The following is a 21,067-nucleotide window of genomic DNA, read 5'->3' on the forward strand; positions in this document are numbered from 1 at the left end:
CAGGCTCTTAGTTCTGTACCTTACCCCACAAAAAACCGAAGGAGCTTATGGATGTGTGTGTGGTGTGTATTGTGCAGACAGGTCAGAAGGCTAGACTCTGAAAGGAGGGGCACAAGGCTGCTCATCCAAACATTCTGGTGTCCTGGGCATTTGAGGCAGAGTCATTCTTTTCCAAAAAATGCCAAACCCCTTCATTTTCTTGCTCTTTTTACCCCTTCCCCTCCCAACCCCAACCCCAGGAAGTAGTGATTGCAGTAAATTGAGGGGCTTCATTTCCTGCTCAGCTCTCTTGCTCCTGCCATTTCTCCATCCCTCCACTACCACCACCACCATCCCCGCCCACTGCCCAGTGTCAGGTGACCACGTACCTGTTCTGGTTCCCACCTTTCCTGTACTTCCAGCATTTGCTCGAATCAGCCCCTTCTGGGGTGCCCCTTACCTTTTCCTAATCACTTCTGTGACTCGAACAGAATTATTCAGTAGCTCTTCTAAAGAAGTACCTTACACACTTGATTAAAAGCCCAAAGAAGCTTCAGGGAATTATTTTTCTCCTGCTTGAGCAGCATCTGCCAGTTTCCCTGATTTTCCTGCTAATTATCTTAGTATATTAGCCAGAACTCATTTAACATGTTATGGCTCGAGTAAGACTGAGCGCTGGCTGAGGAAATAGTGGGTATTGGATTTGCTTGAATAGAGTGTATATGCTCAGTCTGCATTCCTATTTAGAAATGAGATTTTGTTTTTAGAACAACAGAAATGTCAAGCAGAGGTGCTGCGTGTCTTTGCTTCTGCCTTGGCTCCAAACCTACCTAAACCAGGGCCTGTTGCACTCTTTCTTCCATCTCTGTAGTTATCTGTTGTTGAGGCCTTGACTTTCAGGATGAGACAGCAAGTTCACATTCTGGCCCTGTCACCTGATAATTGAATGTCTTTGGGCAAGTTTATTTAACTTCCTTAAGCTTTAGTTTCCTCATCTATGCAATGAGAACGACATCTATCTGGTGGGACTGAGATTAATCATGATAGCATACCTAAAGGCTGAACAGAGTACCCGGAACATAATCACTCAATAAATGATAGTGGCTGTTATTATTATGCTATTATTGATAAAACTGTAATTGATTTTGCACTTCACAAAAGTTTTTGGTAGACTCACATCTGGATCCTCATTTGTATAAATAAAGTGACTGAATGTAAAAATCTCCATTGTGGTGGTTGTTTACTTGTTAACTTGTGTCTGACTCTTTGACCCCATGGACTGTAGCTGGCCAGGCTTCTCTGTCCATGGGTTTTTCAAGGAAAGAATACTGGAATGGGTTGCCATTTTCTGCTGCAGGGGATCTTCCCAACCCAGGGATTGAACCCACGTCTCCTACACTGACAGGCAGATTCTTTACCATCGACCTACCTTGGCAGCAAAAATCTCCGTGACTCAGAGTTTAAAGAGAATACAAAATCATTGGCTGTTTTCAGCATTTCCCACATCAGTTTGCTTTGTGTCAGCATTGTAGTGCAGATTTATTATTCATGCTAATCTCAAGGATTGCAGAGATAACATATACATACATTTGCACACACATGCACATGTGTACAGCCTGTATATGTACATAGGTGTTTATTATGTTTTAGAATATAATATAATAAATTACATCATAGGCAGATGAAAATAAATCCCTTAGACTGACTTATCTGGAGAAAGATTTCTCCAAAACACAAAATCTAAATGTTAGTTTTGCAACTATCTACCATTGTGGAGTAAGTGGTTGAGCCAGTGATTTGGATTTGGGGCTCAATTTTGTTTTTTTATGAGACTGTTATTGAAGCTTTGAAAATATGTTTGAATTCCCAGTTATTTTCTTATAGAGAAATTTATCAGAGATTGAAGGTGCAAAGAGTTTTGACTAATAGTGTAAAATATAGTTTATGGTGATCCATGGGAATTCTGTTAATTTACAAAATACAGTTAAATCACTTAGGCGCATTGGTTTCATAAAATTTTAAGCCCAGATCTAGATATTCTACTTCCTAAAGTAGATTTTTTTTAATAAAAAAGAATAGCAGCAACAAGAAAATATATGTATATGTATAAAATATGTGGAAGAAGCCCTGTGCGTGAATATATCTGTTTTTGCCCAAGTTTCTACAGATGGAGTTGGTTGTGTCTGGTAATTGGATACAGTTACACGTTAAAGTTTCAGTAATATACCGAAAATATAAAGTACAGGAATAAAAATTCCATTTCCTTTTTGTTCCAGGTTCTCTGGGAGATGCTAACAAGGGAGGTCCCCTTTAAAGGGTTGGAAGGATTACAAGTAGCTTGGCTTGTAGTGGAAAAAAACGAGGTAAGACTACGATTCTCCATTCAGGTACATAGATCAGAAAACAGTATTGGGGTTTTGCAAAAGACTTTTTCATCTTCTTCAAATTGAAAGTAAGTTCACGCTTATGGAAAGATTAGCAGTAGGAGCTAACACAAAGGGTCAAAGTGATGTTATTCCTCATGAATGGGCCCTTTACATCTAATTGTTGCAGCTTCACGTCGTGATGCTGTAGATCAAAAATTGTACAAGTACTGTACTAGTTTCTCAGTCTCAATTGTAAAACCTAGGGGTTTGTTCTTAGTGATGAAAGAAGCCATTGCGTCCAAGGTAGGGGAACAGTTTAACTCCATCTCCTGCGTTTAGGACATCTTTTTTACTGTCCGGGAGTTGATATATCTGTAAGAGACCTTCAGCTACTTCAACTTACCTCTCCCAGCAGGAGTCACTATAGTACAAGAAACTGTCGCTTAGATGAGAATTTCAAAAATAAAAGAAGAAAAAATAGTTTCAAAAAAGGGAAAAATTACAGTTTTGCCACCTACGTTGAACACTACATTGAAGATGAGCTCCTCACTGGAATTGGCGAGGCAGTGGCATAACTGTTCCCTTCTTCATGCAGAGCCTTTCCATTTCAAAAGAACTTCAGTGGCGTAAACAGCGTTTGTGCTGTGTCCCCAGCCTCGCTTTTCTTCTTCCCACAAATTGAGGCTTTCAGTTAGTTGGACCTATGAGCCTACATCAGAGAACATGGTACATTCATATCAAAGAGAGCAACTACATTTTGAAAGGTTTAAAATTGTGACTGAAACGCACAGCCATGGAAATTCTCAGCATAAAGATGAAGCATCCAATATCAAGGTATTATGAGAACTTAGATCAAGTGGTGGAAGCACGCAGTTGTCTTTGCAACACTGCAAAACAACTTTATTTCACAAAACTTCTTCATTTCCACATCTTATCTGTGCCCTCCACAAAAGGGAAGGGTGCAGCCTTAGGATAAAATAATTTGCAAAAAGGTGAATATGTAGTAATATTCCCTTTTTAATTTCTTAAAAGAATTAGATTGATCTGCTCTCCATGGTGAGTGCAGGAACAAACTAGATCAATCAAAAAGCTGCTATTGACTGAGAGAAGCCAAGTTTTCATATTTAGATCACATAATCCACAGTTACCTTATTAATTTGTCCTCCTAAGCCATTGAGATTGGATGAAATGTTCATGATAGCTGAAGTTAATGGGAGAGAGCTGCCAATTTAAAGAAAAATGAAAAGGTGTAATATTTAAGAATGTGTCTTACTCATTGTTTCACAGAGGCTGTTCTGTTTTAATTAAATGTGGTGGTTCTTCCTGGTGTGCTATTCAATCAGACCTCACACACAGTATAACTGATTATCTTCATGGTACGAGAACCCACTTGTTTCTGTTCAGTTTCTTTCGCCAGTGAGATGATTAAACATTTAGTTCTGGGTTGACAAATAGAGTAAAGAAGGTTATTGACCTTCTGTTGACTTTGGAGCAGAACACTCAATGACATTTTTTTTCTCTGTTATCATTTCAAAATAAAGTAGGAGGAAATTTTATTTTAAAGCTGACTGAACTCTCCAAATATGTATAAGACAGTAATTAATATTTTTAAATAATATTTCATTTAAAGGAGGGCAGAATAGCTGTGAATCTAAAGCACTTTGAAAATATTGGAGTATCCGTCAAGGATTTTTAAAGCTGAAGAAAAAAATGAATTTAGAAGCTGCCTTGAGTAGTTGACTTGAGGCTTGAGAATCCCCCATAAATAGCCTTCAGGACCTCCTCAATGGGTACATGAGGAGGCCATCTCCCTGTTTGTCTCTAGGGAATCCCCTAGAGTGTACTGTTTTATCCATGGGGTGATCTGATGATCAGCTAATAACAGATGGAGACTATTCAAATGCCTCCCCTATTGTATTTATTAAATATAATAGTCAGTTGAAAGAAACCCACATGGTGAAATATATTTTCTCAACTTTCTAGTGAACCAAATGCAGATTGGGTGTTACAAGGGTATTTATCCATTCTCATTCTGCACATTTATTTCATTTATCAGAAATACGGAAATTAAGTTCAAATGCAGTTTCCATTGTCATCATTCAAGAAGATGTCTTCATTTCACCTCATAAATAGTGGCCCTTATTATCAAAACAAATTCTGGTGAGATAGCATTAAAATAATTCCCAAGGGTTTGTTTTATAATTAAATTGAGACTTTTACTTAAATATAATTTATAAAAATCCCTTCAACTTCTAATTATTTTATTCTGTTTATTTTTGCTCTGGAATAGCTTGGGTTATTGAGTTGAAAAGATAAAGCTGTAACTCTTTTTCAAAGGCCTCATTTAAAGAATGACATGTTTAAACTTTCAGGGAGATATTTTAAATGTGAGCTAGTCATCCTAGACTCATTGGAAGTTGCAAAAATATTACAAAGAATTCTGTGTACCCTTCACTCTGCTTCCCCCACTCGTGAGACATATATATATATATATATAATAGCAGTATATATATCAGTATATATAATATCAGAACCAGAAACTGGACACTGATACTTTACTGTTAACTAGACTCTAGAGCTTATTTGTTTTCACCATTTAGCATTGCTTTTTGCATCTATAGGAAGATCAGTACTTTCTAAAAATTATATCTGAAGGCCTTTGATTCCAAACCCCTAATAATGAAATAAGGTCTTCAAACAATAACTTTTTCTATTATTAAACTCTATTGAAGCTATAATCCACAAAACGCTATTAAACTTTACAAAGCAAACAAAGAACCAAGGAAGACCTGAAGTTAAGAGACGATTACTAATTTTTAAATCTTTCAGGTATGTCTGTATGCCATTGGACTGTCCACAAAACTCAGTTAGTAGTCATCCAGAATGTCCTGGCATTATAACTCCATCTTTTCAAGTACATAAATGTGTTTTATTCTGAGTAGCAAAACACCTGTTCTTTATTAACATGGAAATCCTCAAGAACTTAGTCCATTTTCCTTGACTACACTTTAGAAAAAGATAATAAACTTGACTGAAAAAATAATTATTGCATCTTATGTAGAAAATAGTGCAAAAGAAAATAATATAATCTTTTAAAAAATGTCATGCCTAATTTAGTGATTGGGAATTATTTTCATTTTGAAACTTTTATTTTTAAATATTTAAGTTTTAAGCAGTGTTGCAAGCCTGGTGCTAATATCTGATTGTTTCAGTCTGTTTTAATAGATACCCACAGTTAGATAATCACACGTAAATACTTTAGATTCTCTTTTAAAGTACTTTTTAGTGCACCAAAATAATCCCGTACATAGTGTCTGAGTCTCGATTTAACTGATATTTGAACATGTCAGATAATTTAAAATAATTATGTCTCACACGTGGTATCTAAAAAGTTTGTCAGTATGAAAAGATGAACACCTATATTCAGCCAGTTCACATTTCAGTTCTTGGAAAATGTGCTGAAGTTACATTGAAAATGTTACCTGTTAGGAAAACTTGTTTTTCATTACACATGGTGTGTGTTCAGTCACATCATTGCAGTCACTGTCTGTTTATGTTAGTTGCCACCCCAAACGATCTTACTTCTTTTTAAAGTAAACTCTTGATTTTCTTTACTTTCATGAAAAGGTTTCCAGTTCTCATTACAGTAAGATAATAGTGCTGTTTATTACATCTTACTCTACTCTATGAAATTACAAAACCAGAGGTTTAAAAATGCTTAGTGTAGTCTCTAACTTGCAGGGTTGCTTTTTTTTTTTTTTAGCTCTGCTTTAAAGTTTTATTTATTTTGGTTTTCTGATTTTAATTCCAAATACAGATTGTCTGTTTTCTTGCCAAGACAACTATTTTTCTAGTTTTATATGTAGCCTCCTCCAAATCCAATGAAATTGTTTTAAGGTTTTTATCTGCAAAACTTCTTGGCAAACATTGTAGAAAAAATCTTCCTACTGCAGAGGTTCTCAGCTCTGTCACACCTGTGAGTGCATGCTCAGTCGCTCAGTCGTGTTCAACTCTTTGTGAGCCCATGACTGTAGCCCACCAGGCTCCTCCATCCATGGGATTCTCCAAGCAAGAATACTGGAGTGGGTTGCCATTTCCTCCTCCAGGGGTTCTTCCCGACCCAGGGATCGAACCCCAATCTCTCGTGTCTCCTGCATTGGCAGGCAGATTCTTTACCACTGAGTGATCTGAGAAGTCCCCTTCATATTCAATACTCTGTTTATAACAACTATGTAATGCTCCGTCTTTATCCCTGAAAGGAAATTCAGTGGTAATACAGCCTACTACACACATTGTATTTTAAGTCAACATAATGCTTTAAATGTAATATAAGGAAGAAATAAATATGTATTCAGTTCAGTTCAGTCACTCAGTCGTGTCCGACTCTCTGCGACCCCATGAATCGCAGCACACCAGGCCTCCCTGTCCATCACCAACTCCTGGAGTTCACCCAAACTCATGTCCATCGAGTCGGTGATGCCATCCAGCCATCTCATTCTCTGTCGTCCCCGTCCCCTCCCACCCCCAAACCCTCCCAGCTCTTTTCCAGTGAGTCAACTCGTCGCATGAGGTGCCCAAAGTATTGGAGTTTCAGCTTTACAGTGTATAAATGCTCAGGCATGATGACAGTAGAGGCGATAATGGAACGGTTTTAGATCCTTACACCTATAAATAAATAGAATTCAACAGCTACAAATGCGGAATAAAGATGGGTTATTGTGAGTATTAATGATTCCAATACCATGAGCAACACTATATTGTAGGCAAGATTTTCCCAGTATTATGGTAAGGTTATGAATAATGCAAAACTCAATCTACCCTTGATTTATTTCATTTAGTAGTTGCATTCATAGAAAGTTCAGAGTATTTTTAAATATTCAAAAAATACTCATAAATCAAAGTTAGAGTCTAAGCTCAGAAAAGTATAAAGCTCATTGTATTGTTGTCTTACATGAATGCACATGGGGCATTTGAAGTTTGGTAGAATGCCGGAGAATTTTTAATCAGCCTTTATGATGTATTGAAAGATGGTCAGCATTCTTGACCTGCTTTAGGTACAACCCTCCAGGCTTTAAAACAAAAATGTCTCTGTAGATTTGTAAACTGCCTCTGGGAGAATTACATGTTCTATGAGAACCACTGCTCTAGAATGTTAGAAGAAGACTAGTCTTCACATTATATTCTTTGTTCTATCACATCCTGATATTTTATGGGTTTGACCAAAACTAAGCCATGATGAGTCATCCATTCAGAATGTCTCATTTGCCACTGCGAAAATACTTCTATAAAATTATCTGTGTACTCACGATGTTTTCAGAAGTTGTACACCTATTGCCAGAGCTGAACTGGTTTCCTAGTTAACTGGCCTATTTGCAATTTTCATAGTTACCTATAAAAATAAAAATACAGTGATATGTTCATGGTTTAGGTTTATGTAAGTTCCAACTTGCCCCTCTCCTGCCATAGTTTCTTTTGACCAGATTCTATATTTTGTTGCATTTGTTGTTCTGAACCTGATTTCTTCATCCACTATGATTCCTCTTTGGAGGAAAAGGTAAAATGTCATTAGAGATTAGATGCTATGAATCTAAACATAAATTTTCTCCAGTCACATATTAATCAAAGGATGTTTTAAATTTCATGTCTTGTTTATGCTACTAAATTAATTCTTTCATATCTTCCAATTAGTATTTCCTTCCTTTAATGAGAAAATGCCTGTATTTTGTTTTGTTTTGGCTTATTTTTTCTTTCTCTCTTATAGAGATTAACCATTCCAAGCAGTTGCCCCAGGAGTTTTGCTGAACTGTTACATCAGTGTTGGGAAGCTGATGCCAAGGTATATATATATTTGTTGTTGTTGTTCTGAAATCTCACTTGTTTGTCTGGCTTTGAGTTTTTAAAACGTGGGTTAATCAAATTCATTACAGAGCAAAATTGGGTTGCTGCTCCTTTGAGCCCCAGATTGACTGTGAGAGTTTTCTGCTGACATTTGCTTGGCACAAAACCTACAGTCTCATTACTGGCTCTTTCTTACAGCACTCCAGCATTCTTGAGTCAGTAAAAAAGAATTTTGTTCCTTGTTTTTAATCTTCAGTAATAAGTCTTGCACCTTCACGTTATATAAATACTAGCACACTGTGCTTATTATAAGCCAGGCATTGTTCTGAACACTTTAAGTATATCAACTCCTTTATTTCTTAGAATATCTCTATGAACTGGGTATTGTTATTATCCTCATTTTATACATGAAGAACCAAGGCATGGTTAAGCAGTGAGGTCAAGGCCACACAGCTTCTAAGTGGTGGAGCTGAGCTGAACCCAAGCTGACTGACGTGAGTCCCTGCACTTAACCCTCCACAGCACATTGCCTCTCTACACTAGAAGTCCAATGCGCTCTCCATTGCGCTACAGAGCCTGACCACCACATTGCCTTTCTAACCAAAGACCAGGCAAAAGCAGCACTTCCAGAGAAGCTCGATACGCACTCCCTGTGGAGTTTCAGTGATGTTTTTTAAGCTATCACAATAGAGTTGGAGAAATTCCAAAATTGAGGCTTTCATGTGGTTATCACATTCAAGCACAAATGGCCCATTTCCCTTCCCTGCAAAGATTGGTTTAAAAGACTGTCACATACATACGGAAGTGTTTATAGATAAAATGATAGGCGAGTTGGATTTGCTTCAAAATACAGTGAAGGGAAATGAATGACGGTATAGATTAAATAGGATGGGCCATGATGATTTTTGGAGTGATAAGTATATCTCTCTACTTTGGTGTGTATTTGGAATCTGCTGTAATAAAAAGTTTAAAAAGAAAAAAGATCCTCACAGATGAAATATTAGAATAAGAGAGATGGACTCAAGAAAAGAACTAAAATTTTAAAGTTCAAATTTCTGCAGTCTTTCATGGAAATAAGTATATCACAAACTGACCTTTTAAAGATAAATCTAGAAAGAAAAAAAAAAAGACTTGAGAATGGAATTTCTTCCTTAATTTAAACCCAGTCCCTCTATGACCATCAAGAAGAATGAATGGTAATAATGTACACAGTCATTCCCTTCATCTCCTCAGGGGAGGTTTCAGGACCCCAGTAGAATCCATGGATGCTCAAGTCCCTTATATATAATGGGGTGATTCAGTCACGACCCTTCCCTTCACCCCAACTGGGGTTTCACTTCCTCGCATTCAGCACCCACCTTGGACTCTGGTTGGTTGAATCCATGGATACGGAAAGCTGTGGTTTGTCTAGGTGAAGTAACTCAGAAACACTTGGTGAGTATGGGAATCGTGTTAGTATCACACAATTCAGGGTGAATCATAAGTAAAGCACACTGTTCCATTCCACAAATGAGAACAACTGACCTCCAAGCACATCAGTGTGGCCAGTAGCGCAGCAATGGACACAGAACCAAGACACCCCTTCTCCCCAGCCTTGTGCATTTCACCTTTGCCCTGATAAACCAGCAGGCTCAGTCGGCTTTCACGCCTGTTCATCAAACGACCTTCACCCTTTTTCAGTTCAGTTCAGTTCAGTTCAGTTGCTCAGTCGTGTCCGACTCTCTGCGACCCCATGAATCACAGCACGCCAGGCCTCCCTGTTCTTCACCAACTCCCGGAGTTCACTCAAACTCATGTCCATCGAGCTGGTGATGCCATCCAGCCATCTCATTCTCTGTCGTCCCCATCTCCTCCCGCCCCCAATCACTCCCAGCATCAGAGTCTTTTCCAGTGAGTCAACTCGTCGCATGAGGTGGCCAAAGTATTGGAGTTTCAGTTTTAGCATCAGTCCTTCCAATGAACACCCAGGATTGCCTGTATTTACTTAGTATCTTTTTTTTTTTTAAGAATTTAACAATTTTTAAACTGTTTAGTACTTTTGTTTACGATTACTATTGTTTTATGAATTTTTTTGACAAAGTTGATAGGTTTTGAATGGTCTGTCTTGCCCCTCTGTGGGACCTACTTTAGTGTGTCATTTTGCAGAATATGGGGCTTTTTAAGCATGACGAGAAATGCCTGCACTTTGCAACTAATCTGGTGGAAATTATAAGTGGCTATATGCAAGCTTTCTGTAGAATATTTATTTTATACGATTAAAATGCAATCTTTTCATATGCTACCACTTATATATCCATTGTGGCATATTTGGTCATTTTGGTAGTATTTTTGTCTCTGATGTGAAAGTGGAAGTTGCCCAGTTCTATCTGACTCTTTGCAACTGCATGGACTGTACTATACAGTCCATGGAATTCTCCAGGCCAGAAAAGTGGAGTGGGTACTTTTCCTTCTCCAGGCAATCTTCCCAACCCAGGGATCAAACACAGGTCTCCTGCATTGCAGATGGATTCTTTACCAGCTGAGCCACCAGGAAAGCCCAAGAACACTGGAATGGATAGCTTATCTCTTCTCCAGGGGATCTTCCTGACCCAGGGGATCTTCCTGACCCAGGAATAAAACTGGGGTCTCCTGCATTGCAGGTGGATTCTGTAGCAACTGAGCTATCAGGGAAGCCCTTTCTCTCTGATACTTAAATAGAAATTTCACCCAAAATTACTAGTGCTGAATTAGATGAAGGCAAATAGATCACTGTAATTGTAATTATATTTCAGTATGCAAAGCAGGTTTTTAATTTCTTAATCTGTAACTCTGTACTATATTAATTAAAATTCTAAGAATATACGTTTATGGTATATTAATTAAATAATCGTGTAAACATCCACACAATAAGGACATTAGGTCCAGAGTTGATGCCATGAAGCTGGCATGTCTTTTTAACAGGTAGTAAGCTGAAGCTTCTTTAATATCAGAGGGGTCTTGTCTTCTAGCACTGTGAAGTATGAAGAAAGTTTAGATCAGTTTTTTTTTGTTTCCTAAATTCATGGCATTTTATTCTAATACAACTAATATATGGTCTCTATATTCGATGTGATTATGCCTCCAGCTCACATTTCTAAGTCATTGCTCTCTCCTCTAGACATACCTTACACACCTTCTTTATTTCCGAAGCATGTTCTTTTCCTTCTTTTCCTTCTTTTCCTTCCCCTCCTGACTACTTCATCATCAAGCCTTCCCCAGTTATTCTCTTTCCCCTGCCCATACTAAGTATTCCTTTTCCTGAACCACAATCTGGGCTACTGCCTCATTTTGTGCTGTTGCATTTTTTAAAAATATCTTTTCTACCTAAATGGATTACAGGCTCCATGAGGGAATAGAGTTAGTTTTTTTCTTTGTTTCCCTATAGCATCTTCTGTAAACTTAGCAAGTAGATGTACAATTTGTTGTTGACTAACGTGGCCAGACCAAGGTTTATTTCCTGAGAAGCATATTTTAGTTTTCTGGCTACAAGGAAGGAAGGATTAGTCGTTCAATCGTGTCTGACTCTTTGCGACCCCATGGACTAGGGCTTGCCAGGCTCTTCCATCCATGGGATTCTCCAGGCAAGAATACTGGAGTGGGTTGCCATTTCCTTTTCCAGGAGATCTTCCCAACCCAGGGATTGAACTCAGGTCTCCAGGACTGCAGGCAAACTCTACCATCTGAGCCACCAGGGGAGCTCTTCTCTGGCTAGAAGTATATAGCAATTCAAACAGAAGTTGGTGCCAGTCCTGTGCACATAGATACAGCAGTAGTTGGTTATATTTTAACTATTTTTATTTTCAGTTCTTAGATTCCATAGTATTAATACATAGATTAAAATGTTCAGCTCACCTATAGAAATAGGTTCTTTTGCAACAAGGAGGTAGAAATGTGTACAAGAGAAAAAACTGCTATTAGATAAATGTTGGGATGTTGGGTCATTCCAATGGCTTTGATCAGGTGCTCAAAAAAAAAAACTTTTTTTTTTTTTTTTTTTTAAGAAAAGAAGGAAGTAAAGGTGTGTATTAGTTCAAGTTCTAAAATGACATTTCTAAAAAAGGACAAAGCAATAGTTAAAGCTCCAAGTTTGATAGGAAGTAATACCTTACTCTCATGTGATAAAATATTTTGAAGGATTTAAGAGAATAGACCCTGATTCTGTAGCTTGCTACCTGTGTGATACTGGGCAATTCATATTTTTCTGAGACTGATCTTCCTTATCTATAATATGAAGATAACAAATAATGTATACAGATGCTTAATAAATGGTTCTGGTTGTGCCTTTTTAAGTAGGCAGAGCCTACATAATACATAAAAGGAAGCTAAGCCCCTTTGGAGGAAGATCCTAGACCACATGTTGTATTCTGTGATCAAAATACTCATGAAATATTAACATATGATTCTACATTGCTGCTATGTTCTGAATGTTCACTTTGATAATTTCCATCTGGGAGCATATTCTAAATATGAAATAAAGATTTTTCCAGGGATACTTGCCATCCAATTACAAAAAAAGTTTTACCTTATCTCAAGAATTATTAAGTGGAGGGAAAAATATTATTCTTTGAAAATTTGTCAGCTCCTCCTGCTTCTTTTCCATGAAAAATGAAAATCCTATATGTATTATATAATTAGCTCCTGTACAAACAAAACATTTTTCCTGTTGCTACCTGACACATGGATGGAGAAATTAAAATGGGAACACATTTAAAGAAGACAAATATAATTTTCTCAAATTTCCAACTTAAGCACTTTTTGCTTATTACCAGGCTTAATGTACCATCAGTGACATTTAACTACCTACGCCCTTTTTTTAAACACACACATACACACACCCTTGAAAGAGGACAATAATGGCAGAACTCAGAATAAATATTCCAGTTTTATATTCCTAAGAAAAAATTACCTTTCTTAATGTAGGAAACACTCAAGTCCTGAGAGCAAGCCACCTCAACCTTCTTTCTTCTTGTTTTTGTGCTCCTAAATTAAAATGCATGTTTTAATTGCTGCAACTGTAATTTGTTCAGAAATGGTATAATTATGAGGCGTGATGAAGAGAGAATGTGCATCACCCTTTTATTATCTTTCTCCGTTTTTGTTTTAACCTTTTGTCTCCACCTTGGCTAGAGTCTAAAGAGATAGACTAGGGTAGTTTTTGCTAGCTAAAGAAATACACCTAACCCCTGCTTTTTCAATTTCTGGTAAACAGTACCTGAGAGTTTCCCAGCACCAAACCTAGTTATATTGTGGAATAAACATTGAGAACAGTGAAGTTATGATGGCTTTAAAATTGGGGAATTTTTTCTCTGAGCAGCTGGTGTAGGAAATTGTATAAGTTCTGCTAGATTGATAAGTAATTTTCCTCCAACAGTTTATTATAAAAATTTTCAAGCATATGGAAAAGTTGAAAGAATTTTGCAGTGAGCACTGGTATACCTATCACCCAGTGTGCATGCATGCATGCTAAGTCGTTTCATTCATGTCCGACTCTTTGCATTCCTATGGACTGCAGACCACCTGGCTCCTCTGTCCATGATATTCTCCAGGCAAGAATACTGGAGTGGGCTGCCATGTCCTCCTCCAGGGGATCTTCCTGCCCCAGGGATCAAACCCATGTCTCTGTGTCTTCTACATTGGCAGACATGTTCTTTACCACTAGCGCCGCCTAGGAAGACCCCTATCACCCAGACCCTACTGTTAACTTTTACTGTGCTTGCTTTATCACATAGACAGATTTTTTAAAAAGACTTAACTGTTTCCTTTCAGGTGTCTTTAATCATACCCCAAAGAGAACTAATTAGTACTTTCCTTACCTGGAAAAATACTGTAATCATTCCAACCTTAGACAACACAGTAGAAAAATGACATCTGAGCCTATTATGAATAATTGATTGAAAATAAGTATGCTTCCTATGTTGTGAAAGAACAAAATCAGGATATTATATCATATCTTATTTTGTTATGGTGATTTGACCTTATTACTCTGCTTGTGGATTTTCTCTTAAAGATCTACTTTCCTAAGCCTCAACAAGTGATAATTTTTTTCTTCTTCAGAAACGGCCTTCTTTCAAGCAAATCATTTCAATCCTGGAGTCCATGTCACTTGATTCGAAGCTCTCTGACCAGTGTAATTCATTCCTGCACAACAAAGCAGAATGGAGGTAGGCGCCTCACACCCCAGCTTACATCATCTGGCTTCAGGGGATTGTGGGTGACTAGCTTCGGACAGGAGGAGAACCTGGGAACTTGATGACTGTCCCGATTTCTTAGAAATTGGGGCTTTTTTCTATTAAAAAATTTTGGAGATTGAATAAGCTCTCCATCTCATATGTAAGCAAACAGTGTTCCTCTAAGTGTATTATTGCTTTATCATATATCTAAGTATTTAGGAAGAATATTGAAACAGTATCTTCTGAGACAAAAGACAGTTACCAGACATTCCTTCTGTATACACTCCCTGTTAGGAAACTTTGGCCTCTGTCCAGTGAGAAATAAAAATACTATCTGCTTGGAAATAGAGTACTTTTTCTTTTGATGGGAGAGATAGGGAGACTGTAAAAACATTTTTAAAAATAAAACTTTCAATGTTATAAATCCTATTACATTTTGTCAAATGTAAACAAACTTAGTAATGAGAAAATTGTATTGTGTGAGGGGAAGAACTAAGCCAGAGATGAGACATTTGAGCCAGGTCACATGATGTACGAATATAAATAGCATGTTTGGGCTCTGACATTATTTCTCCCTGACTCAGCAGAGATTTAAGTAACTCACCCCTGCTCCACTATGGGTAGTAACGTGACGCCTCACGCCACCTGCCGGTAGCAAATGAATACTACAGGCACTTAAACAACGGAGTTGTTTAGTCCTGAGATTGCACATTTGTTTGGGCTTTGTGTTTGGTGTTTTACAATAACCTTCTTTATTTTGTATTCTTGGGGAATCTCTAGGACCGGTGAGTTAAAATGAATTTTTACTTAGTAATACAAAAGTAATACTGTTTGCTAGTGTCTAAGTATGAGGGACTTTTTTCTGGGCTCAAAAAATTAACAAAACATGTTAGTAATGTTTGTTTCCTACAGTAAGAGATCAGCACACATCTAATCAGATCACTTCCCTTAAATCCGTATAAGGAGCTCCCATAACTCGAGGACAAAGGCCATAAAACAAGATTCACGACACCCTCTGTGCTCTTGCTTTATCTTGAGTATCATTCTACACCGTAATTTTTGGCTTTGGTCCTTCAACACGTGTCTGTTTCTCCCTCATACAGAATCCTTTCAAATGCAGTTTCTTCTGTATAAAATTCATCCCATTTCAGCAGCATACCAGCCCTGATGCCCAAACCCAAATATTGCTTCAGATAGTGGCTGAAAACAGCTCTCCTTCAAGCAAGTGTGTCCTGACCCCAGACCCACTGAGGTTCCACTTTACGCTCCCTGAGAGCTTCTCCTTCATACCCTCTACTGAAATTAATAAGGAGTTCTGCAGTCTATTGTTTAATAATGGCGTGTCTTGCTGGCTAACATGTAAGAGGGTCAGATCATCTGTTCATCACTGTAACTGCAGTATGTAGAACATGTCTTGAACACTGCGGTTGCTCAACAAACACTTGGAGAAGGAAACACCATAGTAGTAATAATATTAAAAGACATCGCCATATTACACAAGAGGATAGAAACACGTAAGTTGATTTGTTTGCTTAGAAAGATGTGCTTCTTATATTCATTCATTTAGATATTCATTAAACCTTTCCTGGAAAAAGATGTTCTTTAGGTGTGGGCTCTGGTGATGAACAGAACAGTAACAGTGCACTTGGAGTTTAATATTAGACTACTAAATGCAAATATACAAATAACTTTTTCATTACTATTTTGATAAGTATTATGACAGGACAGAGCTGGATGTCTGAGACTATAAAACCGTGAAATCTAATCTAGTCTGAGGGTTTAATAAAGGGATTCCCTGAGGAACTGCTATTTGATCTGTTAGCCAAAGGATTAGTAGGATTTTAATACTACTATTAATATCCATGAGCTAGGGAGCCTTTAAAGTATGTCAACACAACCAGAAAATAGGGGAGAAGTTGGTAAGTTTTCTGTATTAAAATGTAAAACCTCCATAAGACCAAAAGCAATACCCACAATCAATAAATTTCCTAGACAAATGCCATACTGTTATAGCTTTTTTTCCTAGTTGATATATCAGTTGTTCTAAAAGTTTCTAGTCTCAGGACTCCATTACACTCTGACAAAAATCAGTGAGGACTCCAAAGGGCTTTTGTTTAAATGAGTTACATCTGTCAGTATTTACCACATTCAAAATCAGAACTGAGAAAAAAGTTTAAATAGGTACTTATTGATTCATTTGAAAAACAATAATTAATCCTGCTTCTGCATTCAGCTTGTGGTGCTGTCCCATGTCAGGAAGCATGTGGAAAAGTCAGTACCCTTGCAAGAATGAGAGTAGAAAGGTAAATCATGCCTTAATGTTATTCTGAAAACCAGCCTAACGTTTGAAAAGCTCTCATAAGTCCCCAGATTACACTGGGAAAACTACCACTTCTGTCTTTAAAATAACATTTTAATTAAAATATCATACTAAAGGACCTGAAATGGCATTTCACAAAAAAAGAAGTCAAAGGGTCAATAAACATGTGAAAAGTATTCAACCTCATATAGCAGCCAAATAAAAGGGAACACAATTTATTCATCAGATTGGCAAAAATTCATATCAGGAAAATATCTGGTGTTGTAAACTTCCTCACACTTTGCTGGGGGAGAAATACCTTTCTCGAGGAGTTTGACTGTGTAGATCAGACAGCTCTCCCACTGCCATTTCATCCCTAAGAAAATAAATGAGAATGTTGTGTGAGAATGTATGGACATTTGTTTATCACAGCCTTTAGAACTGTAAAACTGGAAGTGAGCTTCAAGTGAAACAAGATTGACTTGGTTTTTTGTATGTGTGGTTTTTATGACTTAAAAAATTATGATAGCTCCATACACAAAACAGTGTTGAGTCTTATATGCAGATCTGATAAATGATTTTAAAATCAATGCTACAGTCCAGTATGTTCAGAATGATTTCATTTGTTCTAAAATAAAAAACATATTTACATGTACATATATGTGCACCTAGAAAAACGTAGAAAAAGTTCAATATGATCTTTTTCTCTACAATAACCCTGGATTAGTTGAATAACAAATATTTTTTAATGTTTCAAGCTAAAAAGATGAGAGAAATAAAATTGGTAATACATTGATGTAATTTAATAAAAGGCAAACAGATGCCCAGAGGGCTTCCTCATTGACTCTCTTTCAGGAGCTAGTTAATCCTGAGAGCTGGAGAAAGGATATATATCTTTACCAGAAACACTAAACTACACTTTAAGAGGCAGCAGAGCTGTTTTCATTGAATTTGGCAGTTGATTAAAACCGTGGGGAATAATACTAATGAGTAACAATAATGAACACAGCTATTGTTATTACACTCTTAACCCGATGCTTGTGCTTTATTTGGATTATCTTTTTAAATCCACACAGCAACCCTAACTTACATCACAGGTGCAAGAACCAAGACAGGGACAGGTGGGACAACCCGCCTGAGATCACATGTGAGACAGAACCAGTGCTGAAAACCAGGGGCCTGACCCCAAGGACCTGCCATGGTACACGCTGCGTGGTGCTGCCCTGCACTTGCGGCCACGGTCAGGCCACCTGCTCATTAGCGTTCAGTGTTCACTCGACTCGACTGATTCCCATTTAAGGACGAGAAGCATCACAGGGCATGATGGGTTTAGGTGATGACTGAGGGAAAACAACGACCCCACTCAGTGTGCCAAGGGTTGAAAAGAAGAAAACGTTTTTTCAGGTCATCTGGACATTTCAACAGACTGCTCCTCTCCTTCCTCTGACTTGTATGTGGTGCCTGAAACCATGCGTCTAGGGTCCAAAGTATGCTTTGGAAGTTACGAGTCTCAGTGAAGTTGGACTCTTGTCGTGCTCTGGTGTTTCTGGCAAATGCTTGTTTGCTGATGGAACTTCCTCTACGCCTAAACCAGATGAAACATATAGTCTTAGAAAATTGAATGATTATTCTGAAAATTCTTTTAAAGACTAGGTTATTAAAAACCACGTCCACTATGCCCTTTCCTTTAACCTCATAAATGGTAGGAAAGAAATCTAGAGTCTAGTGAACCTTTCCTGATCATCGCATGTTCATCTTGTTTCTCCTCCGGTGATGAGCAGTAGAGGCCACCGGCATTAAGAACAGAAGGTGTGGTCCTCTGGGTCACGTTTGCAGTTCTCATTGCCCCATGTGACTGCAGGCCTGTGGTCACCTGCACTGGATGAGCTCCGTGGCGCTGCGGTAGAGTGTTCTGGCCCCTGCCTCTTGGGAAAATCTCTGCTGGTTGCACTCTTCCTCAGTGATCAAAATACTCACTCTCGCACACCTTCTTAGAAACAAAATGCAGGGATTTCCTTGGTGGTCCAATTGCTAAGACTCCGAGCTCCCAATGCAGGGGGCCTGGGTTCCATCCCTGGTAAGGGAACTAGATCCCACATGCCCCAGCTAAGATCTGGCTTTTATGAATTGATCTTTGATTTCAAAGTAAGTTTCTATTAAAAGAAGATAATTATAGTTCATTGCCTGTTTCTGACAGAGGGAAAACTGATACTGGTTGAAGTCAACCTTAGTTGGATTCCGTTTAAGAGAAAAACCATAATTTCCATCAACTTAAAACATATAAGCTTTATTTTCAGAACAGGAAGGTTACATAAGTGCATCAACCAATGCATTTGATGCAAAGCAATGCATCAAGAGAAAACAGAGGGGATAGCCAGAGGAGCAGCTGTTTTGTGTTGCCCTCCAGATCGGGGTTACATCTCTTACGGCATGAGATCGCTGCTGTCGGGATCCTAGGGCTTCTGGGAAAGCCGTGTATGGAGCTGACCCTGAAGACACAGACTGAGGAAGCCTACTTATTTGGTGTTTTTCTGCAGCAGCTCTCAGCTTACCTAGCTTACTTAACTGTTGATCTGTTTTCCAGAAGGGCTCAAAATCAGAGTGGGCTCCCAGAGCTGCAACTTGAGATGACTCCTAGGCTTAACTTACGAGTGAAATCAAATGTGCTGGCCATTTTACCCTGATCAGAAAGGACATGGGTGAGCTCAGCCCACCTGGCAGGAGAGTTGGGACCGGGCTGGGCGGCAGCCAGGCCCCTGCCATCTCCCAGAGCCCCGTGTGCCCAGCTCTGCGCCTCCTTTCTCACCCTCTCGTTCACTGAAGATGGCTCATTCTTTCTTTCCTTTTTCGTTGCTTAAGTTTAACCTAAGATCTTCTACACTGAGGTTTTTTTTTTTTCCCCTCAGTCCTCCATTTGAAAAATAAAAACATTTATGAATGGGCATAATATGTCTGAAATACAAAATAAAATTTGGATTTTATGATACAGTCATAATTCTGAAAGACTGTCGATTTGCTGCCTTTCTTTAGGGACTCTAGTGCGACTTCCGTGGTTTTATAACTTTCAAATGGCACCGCTAAAAGGGACAGAGGGTTGACAACAGATGCTTTTACAGACAGCCTGGGAAGTGAAATGCGTGACCAAGTCCAGACCACCTCAGCAGCTGTTCCCTGAGTTGGATTTGGTCAATTGATAGCCACACCTTTTAGTTTTCATGTATTTACTTCTCATCTATTCTGATTTTCCCTGGACATAAAGAGGCAGACTTGGGCTGCATACATCTATTAACTTAGATCTGGGGGCTTCAAACTTCTCTAGTCAAGACCGCACACCGAACCCGCAGCCTGATGTGCAGGTGTGTCTCAGGGCACCTGGAAGCAGCTTTTGGCGCAGCAGCTCCCCGCTTCCCGGGCTCTCCCTCATTCTGCGTCCTCTCCCGCTTCCCTCTCCCTCCCTGTCCCTCCCTGCTCTCAGTGTCTCATTACTCTTGCTTTTCTCACACGGGAAGGAACTTCCAACTCCCGGAGCATAAGTTTAGACCTAAGCACGACAGTAGCCCTGAAGGAGAAAAAAACTTACACTGAGCCATCTTCCCAGCCTTAATTTCTGTCAAGGACATATTGTTCCAGGTGGTGAGGCGGGTCAGCCCATAGTGTCTGGGAGGGAACTACCTGGCTTTTAAAATTATTAGAGTTAAAATGAACCTTAGAGCTCATCTGATCCAGGATTTCTAACACTTGCCTGATTGTGAAAACAAACTCATATCAAATAATGGAAATTCCTAGGCCCTCCCCAGCCCTACTCAATCATGAGCTCTGAGGAAGGGTCTTAGGAATCTATGTTGTGTGGTATGTTTTGCCCAGACAATTATTAGGATCAGGCAGGTTGCAGAGTCCCGATAAAAGGTAACCACCACCCCATACAGCTGATGAAACTGAGTCAGGTTAATCCATAGATTGCTGGAGTCACTCAGCCAGTGAATAGGCTAAGGTGGATTTACTAGTGGGGTGACGGTAATCATCTAACCAGAGTGTCCTTTTCCCACCTCTCTCTCTGCAAGATTAATACCTGTTTCTTGGGGCTGTAATGAATATAAGATGAACCGATATACAGTAGAGCCAGATGGCCATGAGCCAGATGGCCATGAGCATTTATTAGAGGGCTACACCAGGACACCAGTTCCATGGCTCAGGCCCCAGACAGTGGTCTTCACTGCTTTGAGAAAGTATGTTTCCAGGCTAGTTTAGATGTTGATTGTGAAGGATATGAAAGGTGTCCTATGCTTTGCTAGTTTGTTGTTGTTGTTTAGTCCCTAAGTCGTGTTCTACTCTTTGTGACCCCATGAACTGCAGCACTTCAGGCTTCCCAGTCCTTCACTATCCCCCAGAGTTTGCTC

The 21,067-nt window shown here is 38.7% G+C and overlaps 1 protein-coding gene across 2 annotated transcripts in view; it reads left to right on the plus strand.

Moving 5' to 3' along the window:
• The window catches only part of MAP3K20 (mitogen-activated protein kinase kinase kinase 20), a 181,043-nt gene that overhangs the window by 103,642 nt on the left and 56,334 nt on the right, over positions 1-21,067 (plus strand). For both annotated transcript variants that reach the window (XM_055398401.2, XM_055398400.2), the window contains exons 8-10: positions 2,256-2,342; positions 8,107-8,181; positions 14,256-14,362. In XM_055398401.2, coding sequence (XP_055254376.1) covers positions 2,256-2,342; positions 8,107-8,181; positions 14,256-14,362 — 269 coding nt within the window. The remainder of the gene's footprint in view (positions 1-2,255; positions 2,343-8,106; positions 8,182-14,255; positions 14,363-21,067) is intronic.

This window comes from Moschus berezovskii, chromosome 2 (assembly GCF_049115385.1).
Source record: "Moschus berezovskii isolate FMDL1 chromosome 2, NW_MosBer_1.0, whole genome shotgun sequence".
NCBI classification, from domain to species: domain Eukaryota; kingdom Metazoa; phylum Chordata; class Mammalia; order Artiodactyla; family Moschidae; genus Moschus; species Moschus berezovskii.